Below are 21269 nucleotides of genomic sequence, written 5' to 3'. Positions count from 1 at the left end.
CATATATAGTCAATGCAAAGCACCTCGTGAATGCTGATCAGTATGTTAATGACCCTGGCAGTTGTTACACTGAATCATGATGACTGGCGGAGAAAAAGCAAAAAACTTCTCAGACGTCCAAAACGGCAGGCATTACGGCACTCGGGGACAGCTTCGATATACCAGACCTAGCCTATATTACTATATTATTCATATACAGTGCCTTGCGAAAGTATTCGGCCCCCTTGAACTTTTCGACCTTTTGCCACATTTCAGGCTTCAAACATAAAGATATAAAACTGTAATTTTTTGTGAAGAATCAACAACAAGTGGGACACAATCATGAAGTGGAACGAAATTTATTGGATATTTCAAACCTTTTTAACAAATCAAAAAACTGAAAAATTGGGTGTGCAAAATTATTCAGCCCCCTTCAGTTAATACTTTGTAGCGCCACCTTTTGCTGCGATTACAGCTGTAAGTCGCTTGGGGTATGTCTCTATCAGTTTTGCACATCGAGAGACTGAAATTTTTGCCAATTCCTCCTTGCAAAACAGCTCAAGCTCAGTGAGGTTGGATGGAGAGCGTTTGTGAACAGCAGTTTTCAGTTCTTTCCACAGATTCTCGATTGGATTCAGGTCTGGACTTTGACTTGGCCATTCTAACACCTGGATATGTTTATTTGTGAACCATTCCATTGTAGATTTTGCTTTATGTTCTGGATCATTGTCTTGTTGGAAGACAAATCTCCGTCCCAGTCTCAGGTCTTTTGCAGACTCCATCAGGTTTTCTTCCAGAATGGTCCTGTATTTGGCTCCATCCATCTTCCCATCAATTTTAACCATCTTCCCTGTCCCTGCTGAAGAAAAGCAGGCCCAAACCATGATGCTGCCACCACCATGTTTGACAGTGGGGATGGTGTGTTCAGGGTGATGAGCTGTGTTGCTTTTACGCCAAACATAACATTTTGCATTGTTGCCAAAAAGTTCGATTTTGGTTTCATCTGACCACAGCACCTTCTTCCACATGTTTGGTCTCCCAGGTGGCTTGTGGCAAACTTTAAACGACACTTTTTATGGATATCTTTAAGAAATGGCTTTCTTCTTGCCACTCTTCCATAAAGGCCAGGTTTGTGCAGTATACGACTGATTGTTGTCCTATGGACAGAGTCTCCCGCCTCAGCTGTAGATCTCTGCAGTTCATCCAGAGTGATCATGGGCCTCTTGGCTGCATCTCTGATCAGTCTTCTCCTTGTATGAGCTGAAAGTTTAGAGGGATGGCCGGGTCTTCGTAGATTTGCAGTGGTCTGACACTCCTTCCATTTCAATATTATCGCTTGCACAGTGCTCCTTGGGATGTTTAAAACTTGGGAAATCTTTTTGTATCCAAATCCGGCTTTAAACTTCTCCACAACAGTATCTCGGACCTGCCTGGTGTGTTCCTTGTTCTTCATGATGCTCTCTGCGCTTTACACGGACCTCTGAGACTATCACAGAGCGCTACGTTTATACGGAGACTTGATTACACACAGGTGGATTCTATTTATCATCATTAGTCATTTAGGTCAACATTGGATCATTCAGAGATCCTCACTGAACTTCTGGAGAGAGTTTGCTGCACTGAAAGTAAAGGGGCTGAATAATTTTGCACGCCCAATTTTTCAGTTTTTTATTTCTTAAAAAAGTTTGAAATATCCAATAAATTTCGTTCCACTTCATTATTGTGTCCCACTTGTTGTTGATTCTTCACAAAAAATTACAGTTTTATATCTTTATGTTTGAAGCCTGAAATGTGGCAAAAGGTCGAAAAGTTCAAGGGGGCCGAATACTTTCGCAAGGCACTGTATTTATTAAAAAATCACTTAGCTGTCTGATATTTCCCTCTGGAAACAGCTGGTTGCCCCCAGAGTGGCGAGGACCTTTAGCCTATTTGGACCGGGATGGCACGGTTCTGGCGTGTTGCCCTCTCTACTGGACCCAATTCAGTACATAGATCCAAGAGCTCAGCTTTAGGGAATCTAAATCGGCATATTAGCCAGTCATGGTCATGGTCCCTGAAGTCTTTCTCTCCTGATTCTTCCATTGGCGTAGTCCTCCTGCAGGGCCAGCAGTGCCATCATGCAGCATTACGCACGGGGTCACCGCAGTATTTATATGTTTACAACAATTTGTGATTGTTAACACCTTGCCAAAATCACAGCATCAACTAGTGGTACCCCCACCCAGAGATACAATTTGAAGACGATAGAAAGTGTTATAGGCAAACATACTTTTCTTCATGCAGGTTTTGTCACGGACAGTATTTCAGTTCGGACTGATAACGCTCCGTAGCAGACAATGTGACGGCGAGATGCCGATTAAACATTAAGAACACATTTTATTTAAGATTTGAGTTGGAGGTGTTTATGGAACAGTTATCACTCAGTACAAGCACAAATAAAACTAGATTGAAAAGACACTGCTAGATTTCATCTTCATGGTAACGTGGATGATATGGAGTGAAAAAATGTGCGTGAGGCATCAATACTTTTATTTTTTTTACTTTTATAGATATTCCCATTTACTTTCTGCAGTCTGAATTCAGTTCACCACCTCACCATCTGCTTCGCCAATTCCAATTTTGTGTGCGTACACCACGTTTATAAATGAGACCCCAGAGCTGTCATCAACCTGGATTTATGTTTATTTTGATAGATTTCAAAAAATAATTATTTTGTGAAGTGTTAATGGGCCACGATTAACTAACTGTTTCATACTTGTTGAGTTGTCTGACAGCAGAAACAGGAAAATATGTAAATGAAAAAAACTATATGGTGAATTTGACTGCATTAAAACAGAGTATAGGTGACCACCGGCTGTGTGTGTACATGCTGAGTCACAGGCAGGGACTGTGTTGCGGCAAAGTTAGGAAGAGAATTATCTGTTGCTAACTTAAAGTTGATATACCCGATTACCCTGCATAGCTGTTGTCATTAACTTGTATTTATGTTGATTTTGTCAGACGAGGTCATGACCATGAAATAATGATTTGTTTAACCAGCCTGTCCCAGTGGATCTAATGCACAGTTTAGATTTTTATCAACTGTAAAGAGGACAAAGAAGAGATTTAGCTCTTTTTTATGTTTTTTACACATTTGAGTTTGCCTGTTGAGTGTGAATGAACTGAAATGATAATATATTCTTAAGAATTAAGTTCCTTTGTCACTTCACCCTTTTATCTCTCTTACATCTTACAGGATTATGCAGTAGATACGCATGCATGAGAATACAGTTCAGGCACATTTACAGAATGTACAGTTTTTCTATTTTAGTAGCACTGGTAGCTGATATATTACCAGCCCCGAGCTGCATCCTCCTAACATTAGAATGCATCTCTTTGCATTACTGCCTTTAGGCATGATCAGAAATAACTGTGATCACTGGGGCGTTACAATTGGTTTTCATCTTAGCAATGCAGCTAGCCACACTCTTGGCATGAAGATCTCTTCTGTTTGTTTAACCCCTCATTCCCTGAGTCTGTTGTATCTACTAATTGCTGTTCTGTCATTCTAAGACTATACAAATTGACTTTGAGAGGCATGCTCTTCTTCTTTTGTTAGATGTTTTGGCCAAGTGTTGCCTTGAAACCATGGTAAAGTGAGAGTGCCGCTGTAATCATTATTTTATTTGGTTAAAAGTTGAAATGCTAATATGTCTTTCTCCATTGTCTTCCTACTATAGAGAAACAGTAGATTTTTGCTAAGAATTGTGTCATGCTTTAGTTTACTCTTTATCACAGAGATATCCATGGGATGACATCATCGTTGCTCTGTACCCATCTGTTACTACCTCTGTGTTTGCGTGTGTTTCAGTTTGTAATCCCCCTAGCCACATCTGTCCTGCATGAGCTGACATCTGTTGTGATAGTACAGAACAATAGAGACACCCACTGTACTGTAAGCGCCAGTACCTCCTGCTGGTGTTTGTGCTTCTGTATGGGTGGACTGCTTGTATGCTTGGGATTTTGGACGTGATTTGTTGTTTATGCACTTCATTTCTTAGTCATATCTGTTGTGTTTGCTCTTGGTGGTTACATATGGTCCTGTTGCTCTCTCCAGAACAGGCCACCAGCAGTACAGGGGTCACCCCACAACGGCCAGCCCCCACCCTGCATGAACCCTGCCTTGACGAACGCTCCTTGGGTGAGAAAGGGGAGGAGGGGGGTAGTATTTTTCACCCCATCCAAATTGCATACAGTATCATTCTGGTAATCAACTAGAGTATTTATTCTGCTGACATGATATGTGACAAGTCATGATTCATTTTTCAGTTTTCATCACTCATGTAGTTAAAATAAGATTGCTTCATGTTGCAATGTAATGCGAAAATTAGATTTCTAATTCACAGCACCCTGTGTTCATTGGCTAACAACACACTTTAGAGCCATTGTTGATTCTCATGACCATCTCTGTTATCGCTATTGTTATTTTTGACATAATTCATGTCTACACTGGGTTTACATGTTAACCAGGGATCCATTTTGTGTCATACAAATCTGTTGTTTTTGTTGGGTATTAGCAGGGATGTCAATGTAAAATTAAACGTTACGGAAATCACATTATCAGGTTCTAGTACTGGATTGATTATTGGTAAGGATCAGATTTCACAAAACACCCACACCAAGGAAGAATGGAAGTCCTCAAATATCTGCAGGACAGAACTCTGGTTTGAAAAACAAATACGTATTAATTATATACTAGTATTAGTAAAGTAAAAGTTCTTTTTGTGAACTTTAAAATAAAAAATCATAATAAAGAATCCCACAAAATACTATCAAATGTTTTTCCTATATAAAATGTGTGTTTACTAACTGGTAATAAATGTCTGTGAGCAGAGGATGAACACAACATCAGGATAACCATCCAAGCTGATTACCCTCCAATAAAAGCATACCTTTGTAAAGCTTATGATGTAATAATAAGATTTTGTCAATACTGTACACTTTGTGGTGTACTTGTATAAGACACTGCCCATATAATTAACATTTCATATTTATACATATTGGTATTGTAATTTTTGATTCATTGTTTTTCATGAAGGAAAATTTTAAAAACATCAATTTAATTTACCTTTTTTTACAAGCAGAATATTAAATAAAATATAAAATCGTACCAAGAAAAGGATATGATGATATGAATTAGAATTTGTCAATATAATCTATATAGTTTATTAAAATGAATCATTCTTTGGCTTTTCTCCTGTCCTTTTCAGAGTACAGTAACACAAAGCCTATACTTTTATTTATTTTTTTCTCATCACTTTTCTTTGTTTGTCTTTCTTTCTCTCTCAATGCCCATACTTTTCTCTTTCTACCTTTCCATCTCCCCTTCCTGTTTCAGCAGTACCACTACCAAGAAGATGACTCGCCATCTCTTGACCATGGATTCCCGCGGCTCACCAACGAGGTGCGCGCCCCTGAGCTTGTGCACATTTCCGAGAAGAACCTGTCTGAGATCGAGAATGTGCACGGCTACGTGTCTCATTCCCACATCTCTCCTCTCAAGGTTAGTACCCCAAACTCTCTCCCATTATTCTAAGTATGGGCTTTTGCACCTGCCATAAAAAAACATTTATCCCAATTCAGCACCATGAATGACTGCCAACATGGCCTTCCCTCAGTCTCTATCACTCCTACGTTTGTCTTTTTAGCTTAAATATGATCAGGGACTGCTCAGTTTTCTTTATAGTTAATTGTGTATAAATGCATACTACTGTTTGGCAGATGTAAGGAAAACACTAAACAACACCTTGCAGTGTGCTGCTGAGTACACCGTAGATTATGGTTGAATTCAGCCCAATTTCAAAAGTATATTTTTTTGATGCTTCACAATCTGTGATTTCTGCTTTTGTTTTTCCTTTTCTTTTATCTTGATGTGCTTTCCTGTTCCATAGAAGCACACATTGGTGGCAATAATCTGGTTGTCAGTTTGTAGTTTTTATGTATCATTAGAAGATGAAATGACTGTCTTCATCCCTCCTACTCTCTGTCTTTATCATTCCTTACACACATTTTCCCTCTGCATTGTCCTGATACATGACGTGCCGATGTGTATGCTGACCTAAAGTCCAGCCTCTAACATCTCAGTGCCTCTCTCTGCCCACAAAAGAGCACGCTTCCATGTAGTCCAAAGTTGGAGAAAAAGCTCTTTTCAGCTGTGTTCACAGGTGTCAGGTGCATAGTACAAGGCAAGCTACTGAATAATTGACGTTGTTTGTGATGTTAAAGATCAGCTGGCGGTTCAGCTGGCAGATGGAGTTTGTTGTGAAGTGGTTGTGTTTCTACTTAGGTTTTGAGCCAGCAGAGGGCAATGTTGGAAACGAAGAGAAGTTTTATTGTGGCTGCAGTATATTTCAGGCAATGTTTAAGATCCTGGGCAAACCATTTGCTGTTTCAGTGAAAATTCAATATATTTAGGAATGACATAAACAACCTTGTTAGTGGAGACATGGGCATGAATTTGTTTTGTTGGAATAAAAATACCATTAGAAATAATTTGACATGGATCTGATTTGATGTGGTACATAAAGTATGCAGCAAAATAATTCTTCAATAATGTTCAAAGGAAATATTGTTGTTGAGGGAAGTGACTCTTCCCCCATAGAAAGATATTCTACAGGATATATAACATGATTTCATTACCCTCAGGTGTAATTTACTTTAAAAGTACTATTTTCTGTATAGTCTTTAAGGTTAGATTTATTTTTCCTTTGATTTGTTTGATATTCCATCTGCTTCCACTGGCCATCTTAAAATGGTTCCAAATAGTTATTAGATTTGGTCATAAATAAAATGTTGTGTATTAAATGATTGGTTGGTTAGAATGCATTTAATCGGACTCTTGGCCTTGGCTTTGATTTAGTGAAGACTTTTGGAATGGCCTGCTGCATTACGGCAGAAAGTCAATATGTTCAAATGTCATTAAACACAGTACTTCTCCTGTAGTATTTTTGCTAGATGATGTTAATGCATTTGTCTTTGAATATAAGACCAGATCCTTTAGTTCTCATTGTTTCCTTTTGACATGCTGGAAATCATACACTATCACCATCTACTGTCAGGTGCTTTAGCTCTGTTACACCCTCTTCCTGTGTTGTGTCATAAAGTAATATCTGTTGGTGCGGTGATGTAATTCAGCAGACTATCCATGACATCTGACCCATTGTCATACATTGTAAACTGTCTGGAAAGTTAATGAGGTCATTGTTTATGTAAATGGAACACACAGCAGTGATATGGCTATAACAACCTCAAACTAACCTTTGGGTTATTATTATAGTTTTGGGTTATTACTATAGTTTTTTTTAACAAGGCTGTTTATAACATTAGGTCCGAACAGTGAGAAAAAGCTAAATTAGCAGGTCTCTACACCGTTATGGGTGTTAATTATCACAGGAATTATATTTTTAATTATGGTTGCAAAGTTGTTTGAGTGTTGACAATTGACAGTCATTCAGCCAATGTTGGTATATGTTTATTGACAAGCTGTGAACACAACACAGTTCTTTTTTTTCTTCAGAAATCAGTTGAGTCTTTAATTAGTGCTGTAGTGATGATCAGTGAATTAGATTTTGCATGTGCAGTCAGTCTGTGAGGGGGATATCTCTCACTGGGTAAGAGGCTCTTCCTCATTGACAGAAATAATGCAGGAAGCCAGAGAGATCCACTCCCTCTCATCCCCATTCAATCTTAACCCCTTTGAACATGTTTCCCTTCTCCTCCCACTCAACATGTGACAGGGTAACCATTACTAATGCTTTTTTTAGCCTGATCCATTAGGCTTCCTCTCTCTCTCTCTCTCTCTCTCTCTCTCTCTCTCTCTCTCTCTCTCTCTCTCTCTCTCTCGTTTTACTGGTTAGTGATATTGTCTTTCATTTCTTACCTGCAGCCTGCACTGGTTACCCGTTTTGATCTTGCATACCCGGGTGTGACCACAGCAAACTACATGGCAAGTTTTATTTAATTTAATTTTTATTTTACCTCTGGGGAATCTCAATCCCCTGTATTTTTTGGTTTTATTTAAAACTCAAACCTTGTTTCTGGGTCCTTGTACCCAGATGATTGATGTCCCCTCGGGGCTGCATGGACTTTACATTGGTGTTGTCTTTAATCCATTGCTTGCAGAAGCAGTTTTACTTTTCTTGTTGGTCGCTGCCTTTTTCTTGTCATACCCATGCGTATTTGTGACCCATTTGCTTGCCAGCAAATTTCATGCACTTGTTGTGGTGTTACTGTAATCTGGTGTTAAGCTGTCTCTGTTAATGATGTATCAATTAATTAATCAATTTTATTTGTCACATGAAATCGTATGAGGTAGAATTCCAGTTAAATGAAATCCCATCAGCTCCTTTAACTCGCATGATTCATCATAGAGCAGAATATGGGGAGAAAAGGCTGTTACCAGGTGGTTTGGATCTCCTAGCCTTTTTTTGCAACACCTGGTGTAAATATCCTTTAGGCAAGATAGACACAGCCTATTGTATGTTCAGCCGAGCGAACCACTCTCTGCAGGGCCTTGCAGTCCGGTTCAGTGCTGTTTCCATACCATGTGGTGACGTTCCCCGCCAGGGCGCGCTCAGGAGTAGAAATTCCTTAGTATTTGAGGGCCGTTCCCCTCATTGTTAAGGAAGACTTCCAAAATTTCCTGGAGAAACTGGAAGATGTCATGGGCTGTGCAGGATAGAGGATGTCGACTTGCACCATTGATTGAAACACTCCCCAGTGGTAGTATTTATCTTCCCTGGTTGATGGAGCCCGGGCTCCTTGCTTATTGCTAATCGCAGATTGGCGCACCCCATGGCTAGAGATGTGGCACTCTCAGGGGCCATCCACAAAGCCTGAGCCCCAGGGGCAAAGGTTTGAAAAAGTGTTCCTGTGGCCCATTGGGCTATACCTGGGTGCAATAGCCAAGGCGATTGTGCAATACACCATACAGTGCCCTTCAAATACACCAGGCAGAGAGGGGGTGCCACATCACACCCGCTGAATAGGTCAGCTTTGGTAGTGGGCTATACCTGGGCGAGCTGATTATCAGTGAAGCCATACACACCTGAGTTTGATAAGCCTGTGTAAGCATGTGTCTTAAAGAGATATCCATGTCAACTGCCCCAGTGGAATCAGTCCCCATACATATGCCATAGGCTTGGGTCGGTGTAAACATTGTCAAATCGGTTTGATATCAGGTCAAACACCAGACCGGACCGGTATACCGAATTTTACCACTAGGTGTCACACTTGTCTCAATTTATGAAAGTGAGACCATAAGTGAGACCGTAAGACTTATGAGAAAATATGAGAAAAATAATGAGAAAATATATATGAATATATTCATAATGACGCTGTAGCGACTCCAGACCACATAGCAGCGGTAATGCACCTCTAAGTCATGACTATTTACCTGCAGTGAGCTTATCATAACCTCTTTGTTTAGATAGTTTACACTTTGTCTTGTCTTTTTCAGCTCACCTCTTTCCTCGGCTTGAAATCTGTCGTTTTCTGTGACTAAAGGGGGGGCGTGACGAATAAACGAAAATGCTAAATAATCGCCTGTGAATGTACATGACTCGTCCTTGTGTGGCAGTAGTGTCAGTGATCCTGTTTTATTTCAGAGCGCTCCGCTGTGCTAGAGATTCAGAATGCTCGGGAAAATGTATGTTGGTGTGGACGCTACCACACTTCTTGATCAATAAAAGAGGGAAGCTACTGAAAAGCTATTTGATTCAGAAACTGCAACACTATTTAGAAGTAGTAAAACTAGTACCGCTACTGCCCAACACTGCTTACAATACAAGTTGGATTTAGCGCTGTGACGGCGTCTGCACATGTAGGCTACTTTTTAATTTGCCAGAAGGTGTCAACCGGTTTGATTTCATGCTAACCTGTTGAACCGGCATTTGTCACTCATCCACCGGACCTCAATTTTCATTTTCCTTCAGTACACCGTCTGGGTTTGCGGTATATTCTTGGGTTTTCTCCGGCCAAATCTTTGGCGGTCCAATCGGCGAACAGAGGGAGTGGCTGAGAACGATGACGTTGAGGTTGTGCGCTAGTTTGAGTTGTAGTTCCGTTATGGCTGCGGAGAAAGATGCAAGCGAAGCCACTCGGTCCGTTGTGGCAACGCTGCCAAATATCCAGAAGTTAAAGCCCGAGCAAAAACGATCTTTGCTGAGTTGTGTTGGTGGCCATGATGTTGTGGCCCTCCTCCCCACGGAGTTCGGGAAAAGTTTGATTTTCCAGCTCGCTCCGTTAGTGGTGAAGGAGTTGGCTAAGGCGAACGCTAGAGATGCTAAGCCGACGTCACGACCAAAGCGATTGGCTATGGCAGATCCAGAGTGGCTCTGGGCAGATCCAATAGTTGTAAACTTGACACTTGTCAATGGAGAGTGGCCAGACTCTCTGTACAAATGAAATGTACGAGAGTCTGGTAGGACCAGGCTACCGGACCGGACAAGTGAAACCAGAAATCGACCCAATTCTGCAATATGCAATATGGAACTGTGTGGAGAGCAAGAGGCAACTTCCAGGCTTAAAAGTGAAGCCAATGCGGAAGTGCCTCAAACCTACATTTTATCTCATTTCCAGCAGGGGGCTACTCCACTGGCTCAAAAAATAAGTCTGTTTCTATAGAAGTCTATGCAAAATCACCCTCTTTCTTACTTATTATTACCTCAGTAAACATTTTATTAATGAGTGAATGGTCTCAATCGTTAGTTTTAGGTCTTTAATACAGCATGAAATTATGATATATATATATATATATATGATTATATGAAATAAAAGATAAAGCAGGACATACTTAAGGCGTAGCTACATGCCAACCTGTCAATCATAATAGAGGCTTTGCAATGCTAACCATAGCCCGTTTATTAAACTTGAACTTGTTTTTTGGGGTGCTGTCAATGTTTTAATCTTAACTTTGACCCTCCCACTGTTTGTTTGGAACATTTTGGTTGTCTAAAAATGTCTTGTGTGTTGTGTTCGGTAGCACTTTGTCAACCAAAACTAGCAAGCTAGCGCTAGTGTTACCTGGTAACTTAAAGGTCCAATATACTGTATAATACTGTATAAAATGGTTCCTGCTTTCCAAATTCAAAATACTGGAGAGAGTCTTCTCCCCCGGCCCCTCCTCCCCAGCGACGATGTTCACAGTGGTTGTCAGGTTGCAAACGCTAAACCCAACATCCCACAATGCCAATTAGATGCTAGTCTCGCATTGCCAGACCTTACTCCACAGCGGAGTTGCTAGATGCTGCTATGTTGACGATTATAAAAGCCTGTGCTCATGCAGTGCTCTGTACCCGGCTGACAGTCACATTTTATCTGCTAAACATTTATCCGACCGCAAAACTCGCAAAGCTGGATGACTCGCGTCAGAAGGGGTACAAATTTTATTTTTACAGTCTATGGTGAAGATATATGATAAAAAAATGCCAATTATGTTCTGTAACTACATTCTGTAACTACATTTTAAGCATGACACTCCTCTGGCAGTCGTCTTAAACCCGCCCCGACATGAGCTAAACTGTGATTGGCCCGTCCAGGTTATCTTTGGCTGAAAATGTGTCTGAACAGGAGGGGGCCAGTTGTAACTGCCAGAGCAAATGGAACATGAACTCGGCCGATTCTCCTAGTTCCCAGGCTAGCAAAAGTAAGCAAGCAAAGATAAATTTCCCATCAGATACATCCTCAGTGCACAAAATAAAATAAAAATCTGATTTCTTGGTTATATTTGGTGTAGAAGATATCTTATTTTTTAAGTTTTTCCTTTCCTCAGGACGTGCTCACCTAATACATTGCTCCCTAACCTATATTTATTTAACCACAGTTGTTCAGTTTTACTAGAACTTTACAGTAAAAATTTTGGAGAGGGACCTTAAGAGGACAAATCTCTGAGCCAGAAACTGCTAATCATTTAAAAAACAAAACACTTTCATATTTTAGGATAAATTGATCATTTTAAGATGACTTTCACCCAGTTTTGTTATATTGTACTCTCACACATAAAATAATTGCTTGCTGGTTTCAGTTTTAATCAATTAATTACTTGTTTTTTTGGCTTTTGGAACTTTTTTAGCAACATCACTTTGGGTGTGATTAGGGGATCTATTGGCATGGATCTATGGGTGTAATTTCCTGATGGGTTGATTCCGTCGTGATGTAAAGAAGGACCTGACTGGATCTGTAATGTGAGTATGAGAAAGGCAGTGCGAGAGAGACAAGTGGGTAAGGGGGTTGTGAACAGGCCCAGGACCACACATTCTGTTCTCAGCCTATTTGTTTCCTCTTAGCCTTGGGACTTTTGAATGAAAAATTGCTTTAATACAGCCGGTGTAATTGTAAAGGCAGCAGGGAGGTAAAAATTATGGTTTGTCTAGGACCAGAGTAGGTGTAACCCCTCCTACGCTGGCCGGATCAAGCACCACTGATTAGAGAGTGTGACTCAGGGAAGATATTATTGATTCTAACTGCTGTGATGTTAATTGATCGCCACCCTCTTTCCATGGTAGTGTTCGCTTGTAAAAACTCATGCACACAAGCAATTACTTCTCTGTCAATCAGGCAGGGTGAAGTAGTTGAATTATACTGTACATACTAGTTTAATGAATACTGCAGAAGCAGTCACTGCTTTATGCTCAGCAAGGGGTGGCAGAGGTCAGTTTAAAAGTGCACTTCCTAGTATAACTATGTCCCTTGGGGAAAAGATTTTTCTCTAATCCACTCCCTACTTGTAGTTATTCTTCTTCTTTCTTTTTATCCACACAATGCGAGGCCATGATAACCTTGTGAAAACTCTCAGATTTTTCAACCACTGTGGGTTAGTGGGGACGTGGATAACAACTGTGCCACCATTAGCAACAATGGGGATAGGAGAATCCTTTTCGGTCAAACACTGACTGCACTTCATGATGGCACCTTGTGGATAATTGGTAAAGACTTTAATTTGAGAATCACATCTAATTAATTTGGATATTTTTTTATGTCAAGTTTTTTTTTTTATAGCACCTTTCAAATACGTAGGCAATTGTACACTAGGGTCAGTGTAAGTAATTAATTATTAGTTTATAAAAACCTAGTCTCGCTTTGCCAGACCCTCCTCCAAAGCGCTGAAGGAGGGTCTGGCTACTCCACACAGCATTCGGGGATGGGAGGAAAACGTGCTCTGGTTTAATGGCATTTCTTTAAGCCAATCAGAATCGTCATAGGCGGTGCTAAAGAGCCGCTGCAAAATAGTCGTGCAAGAGAAAATTTAGATTGGACAGATAGTCTAGCTAGCTGTCTCAATTTACCATGCAGAGATCTGAGGAGCAGTCAAAAATAGTCCTCATTGAAAATTTTATTTAAAATTCCAACACAAAGAAAGCAGAAGGAAATGGAAAATACATACATCCGGCGGAATTTCCTGCAGCACCGGAGCAATCCGGAAGTGGAATGTCAAGAATATAGACTAATAAAAACATAACCCAGGCTGCAGCTAATATCTGGTTGAACGCAACACATTATAAATTAGATGTTTCTCAGTCAATTGTTTTAATTAAATGTGACTTTAAAAAAAAAACAGGGAATGATAGACCTTAAAATTGAAGTAAGATGACATCTATGCATTTATCATTCTCTACTGTAGACTGTAGTTAATTTGCAGTAAACAAATGTTTAATTTAAAAGGGGTTATCACTCATCTTGACATGCTATTTTTAGCATTTTCTGTTCTGTGGATGTTGATGACAGAAATGTATTTTCTCCCAGCGGAAAATGGTATCAGAGGAGCCTTCTAGATGGTGAATATATTTGTTGAGCTGAGGCTCAACACATTGATGAGTGACTAGTGTCCTTGAAGCTGAATATTATACGGACAGAATGTCCTGGCAATAAATAACGCATTCTCATGAACGGGTTCGTAGGATATCGCACGAAAAGTTGCGCACACTAAAACGTATGTTATCATAAAACTAGGAGACCGCAGGCTGTTCATGTGACATCGGCTACAGAGCTCCGTGCTACAGAGCAGCAGTTGCTAGCTGTTTAAGCCACTACAGAGCTTTGTGATGCGGCTACAGACCTCTTGTACAGCTCGTTGTATCAGCGGCAGTTAGTAGATGTGTTTAGCCGCTACAGAGCTCTGCGACGCCGGCTATGGTGCTTCACATGGTGCTCCCCCGCATGGTGCTCCCTCAGGTCAGCGGTAGTTAGTGGTGCGCCGGGTACAGAGCGCTGCGAGCTGCCAGTCATTTCGGCAGAGATTTGAGTTAAGTTTAGGCGAGAATAAGTGAGCATTATGCGGCGATGAAAGTTAAGTTTTAGGCACCTAAAGGGTTAGGTTTAGGAAAAAAATTGCGGTTTGTATTAAAACACTCCCAAGGAACACGCATTTCCTGGGTGAAAGTCTTTTGTTTCCCCCGGGAAGCCAACTCCGCTGCCTGGCTTGAAAGTCCTGTGTGTTAATGCCCACCCATTGCCCCAACCACCTCCCTACGCGGCCAGTTGCGTTCTTATACAGCAGCAGTCAATGTGGTGCGCACAGCAAAAAACAACAACATGGAAATCTATGAATTACAGTGCTTATCTTTTCGTAGCTTTTCGAACGTATGGTTCATGAGAACAGGCTGCAATAAGGCAACCGTTCTATCACTCTGAATGTATTCCTGCTATCAGAAGGTTAGTTTATACCATTTTATAGAATTTCAGCTCTGGGAGTATATGGATTACGTGATATATATATGAGCATGACAGACTGTGTTTTTCTTTTATTACTTATTTATACTATTCCTGGCACAAAGTCAATACGTTTGGATTTTGGAAATGGCTTTGTTACTTCTGTTTGTTTTTTTCTAATTCAAGTTTGTATAAAATACTATTCCCTGTGACCAAAGCACAGATTCATACCTTAATTTCCATATTTGCCCTCAGACCACTGTACTGTTTCTGTGTTGGTACTGATCTGCTATTGAAATGGTCTATAGTATGTGAGCAACTGTGGCAAGACACCTGTTCTGCCTTAAGAAGAAGATGTGTAATTTTCAATGACAGACTACAGCACACTAAACAATATGTGCATATTCTAAATGATGTTCTACGTTCAACTGTTGAGTACATTTAACTGATGAGTTAATCAGAGGGAGATAATGTTATATGTTCCCACGCTTCTTTAATGACTGTTGTCTCCAAGTAGCAAAGGAAAAAGGAGTACTGTAAAACCTTAAGAATGAGGTCTGGGTGGATGAATGGGTCTACTGTACAAGGCATATGACTTCCACACTGGAGACTGAAGTTTTCTTCCTGCCTCCTACTAACAGCCAACATTTTGGGTCTTGAAACCTAATCCTACAGAATTATTTGACTTTGTTGCAAAATGCAGTACACCATTGCTCCTGCAGGAAGCAGGTATATACAATACAGCTTATTTTAAACTGAGATAGCATTACATCCTTTGCTTAAAATGTAGGATTGTCACATTATAACCACAACCTTGCCTAAGGTTTGCAGTTCTTATTACATAATCCTTTTGTTTTCTCACAAGTTTGCTTTTGGTATCGAAAGTGCAGCAGCTTTATATTTAATGATGTAAGATTAAGGGGCAAGTGTTCTCACATCCATTAAGACAATAGACACTTGCTAATCAAAAACATCATAGAAGAAGAGTTTTACAGACCCAAACATTGAGAGCACAGCTGAGATCTGCAAGATTTGTCAAAAGAAAATTCACTCAAACTGAATTGTCATCTAAAGGTTATACAGAAAATTCAATTAATCATAGCAAATGCATGAATGTTCATTACACATTTGATAAAACTGCACTTTTCAGTCTCTCTAATTGGGTCAAAGGAACTGTCTAGACTTACAGTCATCAAAGGGATTCTTTAAAATGTCTCCTTCTGTTTTAAAAGTGCCCATTTGGACAGTTCTTGGAAGTTAATAGATTGAGACTTGAGTCCCAGTAGATAATGTTACAATCAAATACTATCAAAGGCCTCAAGAAACTTTTCGTTTCCAATCTCTGACATCAGATGGCTCTCTCAGTGGTAACCTGAGATGAGCACTTACAAGGCTAAGTGAAGCAAAATAGTTTATTGCAGCATTGGTAGACTTCACGGTTTATCTTTCACTGACACACTGTTAAAGGGGTTCTTGTCCAGTTATCAAAATGCAAGCCACTAGCAAATAAAGCATGGTGAGTTCCAAAGGACAAATATTTGACTATACCCATTTGGTAACACTTTATTTGAAGGGGTGTGCATAAGACTGACATGACACCATCATAACCCTGACATGACACCAGTCATGAACATGAAGGATTCTTTATGAATGTCTTTTTTATAACAACTTGACACTAACCTAGACAACATAACCATGTGAATACAGTACTAAGGTGATTTAATGAGTTTTGGATAGATAGCGTTACTAAAGTAAATGCTAACTGCTGCCAACTGTATGTAGTTGTCTTTAGCTAATTAGGCCTGCTAAGACATATTTATTTATTGGTGATGGTGAACACAGTTGATATTGGCATTTTGGCTCTTTCAGCGCTCATATACAGATGGCCTTTGTTATTGCGTATATGTGGTCCATGACCCTCTGTTGATGTTTAGAATGCCTTTCTTTTATATATTTCCGCTGGCAGTGAGGGAAAGAAAGGGAGTAAGGAAACACAAGGAGATAAAATGTCACGCAAAGTGTGACTGACCTCTCCTGCTGATGGCCTGTTCACGAGGAGTCCCTATCAAACCTAGATTGAACATAATGATGCACTGCAAATAACCCACGGGCCCATCTCGGTGAAAGATTCTGTGGTCGCTGTCTACACTCAAACACACTATGGGATCCTCCAAAATTGATTTGCTCTTAGTGGGTTTCTGTAAGAGGTCAATTTTGTGCACTTAAGCCATTTTCCTTTAAAATAGTTTTTACTTCTTTGCCTGTGAATATGAATTATAAAGGTGACAACACCCAAAGACTAAATATAAAGACATACATGTATATTGAACAGTTCATTTAGTATTGTTGAAAGAGAACATCTTAGAAAAAAAGAGGACTGCATTTTAAGGTCAGCTCTTAAACAGAGGAAAGTAAAATGGAAAGTGAAAAAAAAATCAAAGAGAAACAGCCATTAGTACTAAGTGTGCTGTCGTAGCTTCTCAAATCAAGAGTTGGAGTCTGACTTGGCCGACGGCTGGGTCTAAGCATCATGTGGGACATGCTGGATGTATGAGGACCCTTTTTATTCATTCAGAGTTTCAAAGACTTTGTATGTGTTGGGAAGATGACAATAAAGATCTTTTCATTTTCACCCCCCCAAAAATAATCAGGTGCTGTTTTTGACAGCAGCTTGAAATATGGTCTTTCTCATTTTAATGTTGAACTGTCAACATTGAGCCTGTGTTTTTACTGGTTAAAGCATCTTGTTGAATTGCAGGAATACATTTTGTTAAATCGTCATGGGGCTGGTCATCAGATTTGAGGAGTGCTTGCCTCTGCTGAATTCTAAATTGGCCATCTTGTACATCGAAAAAAGCACTTATAGTACTTATCGTTATAAAGCTTGCATAAGTGATGTTAATGGAGTCAAAGCAAACAGGCCACATTTTGTCTGAGAACTGTTCCAAATGTTTAGATTTTGAGTCAGCATACTGACAACTGTTTCATGGTAAAAGTAACAGCTTGCATGACAGTGTCTTGGATAGCACATCCCAAATTTTTGTAAATTTCTATTTATCCGTACGTAGTCTCGCATTGCCAGACCTATCTCCACAGCGCCGTGTCAGCCCAGGAGTATGGCCTGGCTACACCACCTATCTGTTCTGGGATATGGGAATATATGCTCTGGGTTGTTTGTATTTCTTTAAACTAATCACAACCACCACTATAGCGGAGATAGCGAGAGGGGAGGGTTATCAGGCATAGCTATCTAAAATCCAGATAATATATAAACACATCACATCTCCATTATCTTTTACCACTAAACAATGTCTTGCCATTATGTTCTTCTAAGTTCTGTATGGTCCTTGGAAATATCAACCTCTTGCAAGTGTTTTGGGAGAATCAGAGAATGCAAATGCAGACAGCTGACCTCCTTTACAAGGTCAAGGGTGGTTTGACGAGATCAGCCTCATCCCCACTGAGTTCTCCTCCCCACCGTACAGACCTTTCTCGCATACACACACTCATCTGCACACATACACACCAGACAGAAAGTTGTGTTTCCTCCCGCACACGAACATAACTTGAGTGTGACCCTGGGGACACCAGGACCCTCCGCTCCAGATGGCCAAAGCCTCCTCCAGCCCTGCCTGACAGCCTATCACAGTCCTCCACAGTTAGTGGGCATCAGCCACCCTGGACTAACCAACCTTGACACGCCACGCTCTCAGTAGCAGACGCATACAAATAAAAAATAAATCCACCATACCAGCCGGAATACAAAGGAATACACAAGTTCCTTTTCATATTGTGTTCCCTTTACTGCTACACCGACTAATACTCTCATTTCTTTCACAATAAGTAGATTTTTGTAGACTCACATGTATGATACATTTATTATAAAATCTTTTATAATGAGGTGAGATGAAAGAAAATGATTTGATATACATATGCCTCGGTCTTGATATTCCTAATATATGACTTAAGATGACCATATACTGTAACTGGACATACATTCCAAACAAAAAGGAATGTAGTTTAGGTAGAGATGGGTTCAAATAAATGTTCTGCTCTCCACTCCGTGATGTCGAAGAATCAAGCAGATTGCTTTTGTTGTTGTTTACTGTGCTGCCTAAAAAAATAGGCTTTGCCGAGTAAATGTCAAATAAAACAACCTTTCCACAGCAGGTTCTAAAGGTACCAGCCCCATTTTACATTTTAATAATTAGCACACTACCCTGATTGTAAAGCTGCACTTAGATCAGCCAACATATACACTAAAGTCTGAAATTACCATTCATTAAAAGATCATTTGCAAGGCAAAAACGTTATTTATTTTCTTTGTCAGCAGGTGTTGCCTAAATGCCATGTTTTTTAGATAAAATGTTGAGTCGAGTGAAATAGTCAGGAATATGTTGAAGACAGCTACGACGAGGTCAATAACTTATATATTGCACAATGCCAAAATACACAACTGCACAGTATCATATCAAATAAATAGATAGATATTGCACACCCTACAATCATATTGGTAAATACCACAAATATTACCACTGCTTAACCTCAGCACATTCAAGCCTGCTTCTTCAGATAAATACAGTATCAACATGAAAACGTTCTGTGAGATTTAGACAGAGGAGTTAAAGATGCAAAAGATGTGAATACTGTAAATTGTTATCGATCGCATCCATCTGCAGTGATTGCAAACAGAAAGCTCTGTTGTAGGACAAACCAGGACAGGATGAGCCAGGCTGAGAGAAAAACACAGCCACGTCATCCTCCCCACCCTGTAGTTTATCATTGTTCAGCTGTGTGCTGTCATCTTTCCTGGCAATTAGCCTGCAAGCACGCCTTCTCTTTAGTGATAGAAGGACAGCCGTGTTATTATAGGAGGTTTGTCCGGAATACGCTGTCAACACACGCGCTCTGATGTGGGAGGAACAGACCTCTTTCTGGTCTTGTTGTAGTTCTGTCGCAGAATTATTTGAATGCAAAGCCAGTCAACCAATTGATTAGAGAGGTTTGAATTGAAGCCCAGAAGTAAAAAGCAGAACGTCTGGGTTCAGATTTGTTGATGGGAGAGAAAATGGATAGGAGTGTTAATATGGCTCATGAGGTGTGATGTCAGCGCCTGGAATATTAATGAAACATATTTAACTCCTGATATGTGCAACTGTCAGTGTACTAATCCCCTCTCTCCAGGACTGTCCTATTGTACTACCATAAGACTGCATCTATTCCGTCTTGATTACCTACACCAAAGCCTTATGCTTGATTTATAGTTTTATGTTAAGGGGTTACAGCGTAGCTTCAGGGCAGTGGTTATGTGCTTAAACTGTGTAGCTACAGGGTTATGCAATGTATTTACAGGTTGGGGCATGACGGTGACGGTGATATCATGTTGGGAGCACAAGAACTGTGACTGGATGCTTGCTGATGCTGGTGGAGATTGTTGATAGTGAAGACAATGTTGAGGAAGTTGAACAAGTCTCATTTATCTCTTCCATTTCAGTAACTCACGTGTAGCAAAGTCATCTCCACTGTGTACCTTCTGCTCACTGCTCCCGGTCCCCATTCTCTGTCCCAGTGAATCAAAGAACACAAAGACACTGATGTTACAGCAGCTCTTATTCAGTATGTGACATAGAATGTACCTACATGTAACTTTAGTGACAGTATATACTGTATGTAACATTACATGCATGGCCCACCGTCACTCTATGTCACAAAGTGAAGCTGTTGCCATGGAGAATATGATTGAAGCAGGACACACAGCCTGATCATGGACGGTACATCAGTTTAGTGTTGCATTACTATCTCTGGGAGAAATCTGACACTAAACTAAAAACCAAAACCTGGGAGTCCTGTCAACCCCTTAATTGAATTATTATTATTATTATTATTATTATTGTTATTATTATTATTAAGTTATATAAGTATTACTCTGGCTTTGAAAAGGCCTTGAGGAAGTGTTAGATTTTCTTCACTTCCTCATTTTCAGGTTTATTCTAAATGTAAAATACAGTAGTTATTTTATTTTGTGTGTTCTGGTTTATTTGGCAACACCTATGGTTACTGGTGTGTTTTAGTAATACAGGTCTCAGTTCAGTTCTAAGTGACACATGTATCGACCACCAGGGACAGCAAACACCTTCAACAGCTACTGCGTCAGAAATGCATCAGAGGAAGAGCAATCTGTTTACAGTGCTGCCAAACAAACTATAGACTGAGAGGATTCATCAGCGCACATTTTTATATAGAAGACTAAAGTAGACATTTAACAGTGTCATAGTGAGGTCATGATCAAATGGTGTCTCCAACATTAGGTGAAAGGTTTGCATGCACCAGCTTTTGTTATTCACCTCATGTCCAGAATGTACATGCATCATCTCCTGTGAATCCACTGTGTAATATATATATATGTGTGTATATATAATCTCATACTCTAATATAACAGAATATATCAACATATATAGCAGGCTATGAGGAAAATATTAAGGATTATAACTTTAAAAAATAATTTTCCATCAGTGAGACACTTTATTATTTGCAGAAAGAAATGTGATGATTCAGTAAGTTTATTTGTTGCTGCTTATTGTTGGATTTAGGATGATGAGTGGCTG

General features: G+C 39.9%; 1 protein-coding gene across 32 annotated transcripts in view; it reads left to right on the top strand.

Annotated features, from left to right (window-relative positions):
* The window catches only part of dlg2 (discs, large homolog 2 (Drosophila)), a 245639-nt gene that overhangs the window by 121819 nt on the left and 102551 nt on the right, over nt 1–21269 (top strand). For 24 of the 32 annotated variants that reach the window (XM_039778365.1, XM_039778362.1, XM_039778358.1 and 21 more), the window contains 3 exons: nt 4076–4159; nt 5357–5521; nt 7904–7963. In XM_039778365.1, the coding sequence (XP_039634299.1) occupies nt 4076–4159; nt 5357–5521; nt 7904–7963 (309 nt within the window). The remainder of the gene's footprint in view (nt 1–4075; nt 4160–5356; nt 5522–7903; nt 7964–21269) is intronic. The other 8 variants (XM_039778361.1, XM_039778354.1, XM_039778376.1 and 5 more) reach the window with 3 other exon arrangements.

The sequence above is a fragment of the Perca fluviatilis genome, chromosome 16 (assembly GCF_010015445.1).
Source record: "Perca fluviatilis chromosome 16, GENO_Pfluv_1.0, whole genome shotgun sequence".
Classification (NCBI taxonomy): domain Eukaryota; kingdom Metazoa; phylum Chordata; class Actinopteri; order Perciformes; family Percidae; genus Perca; species Perca fluviatilis.
The sequence above is the reverse complement of the archived record's forward strand: the minus strand, read 5'-3'. Positions and strand labels throughout refer to the sequence as shown.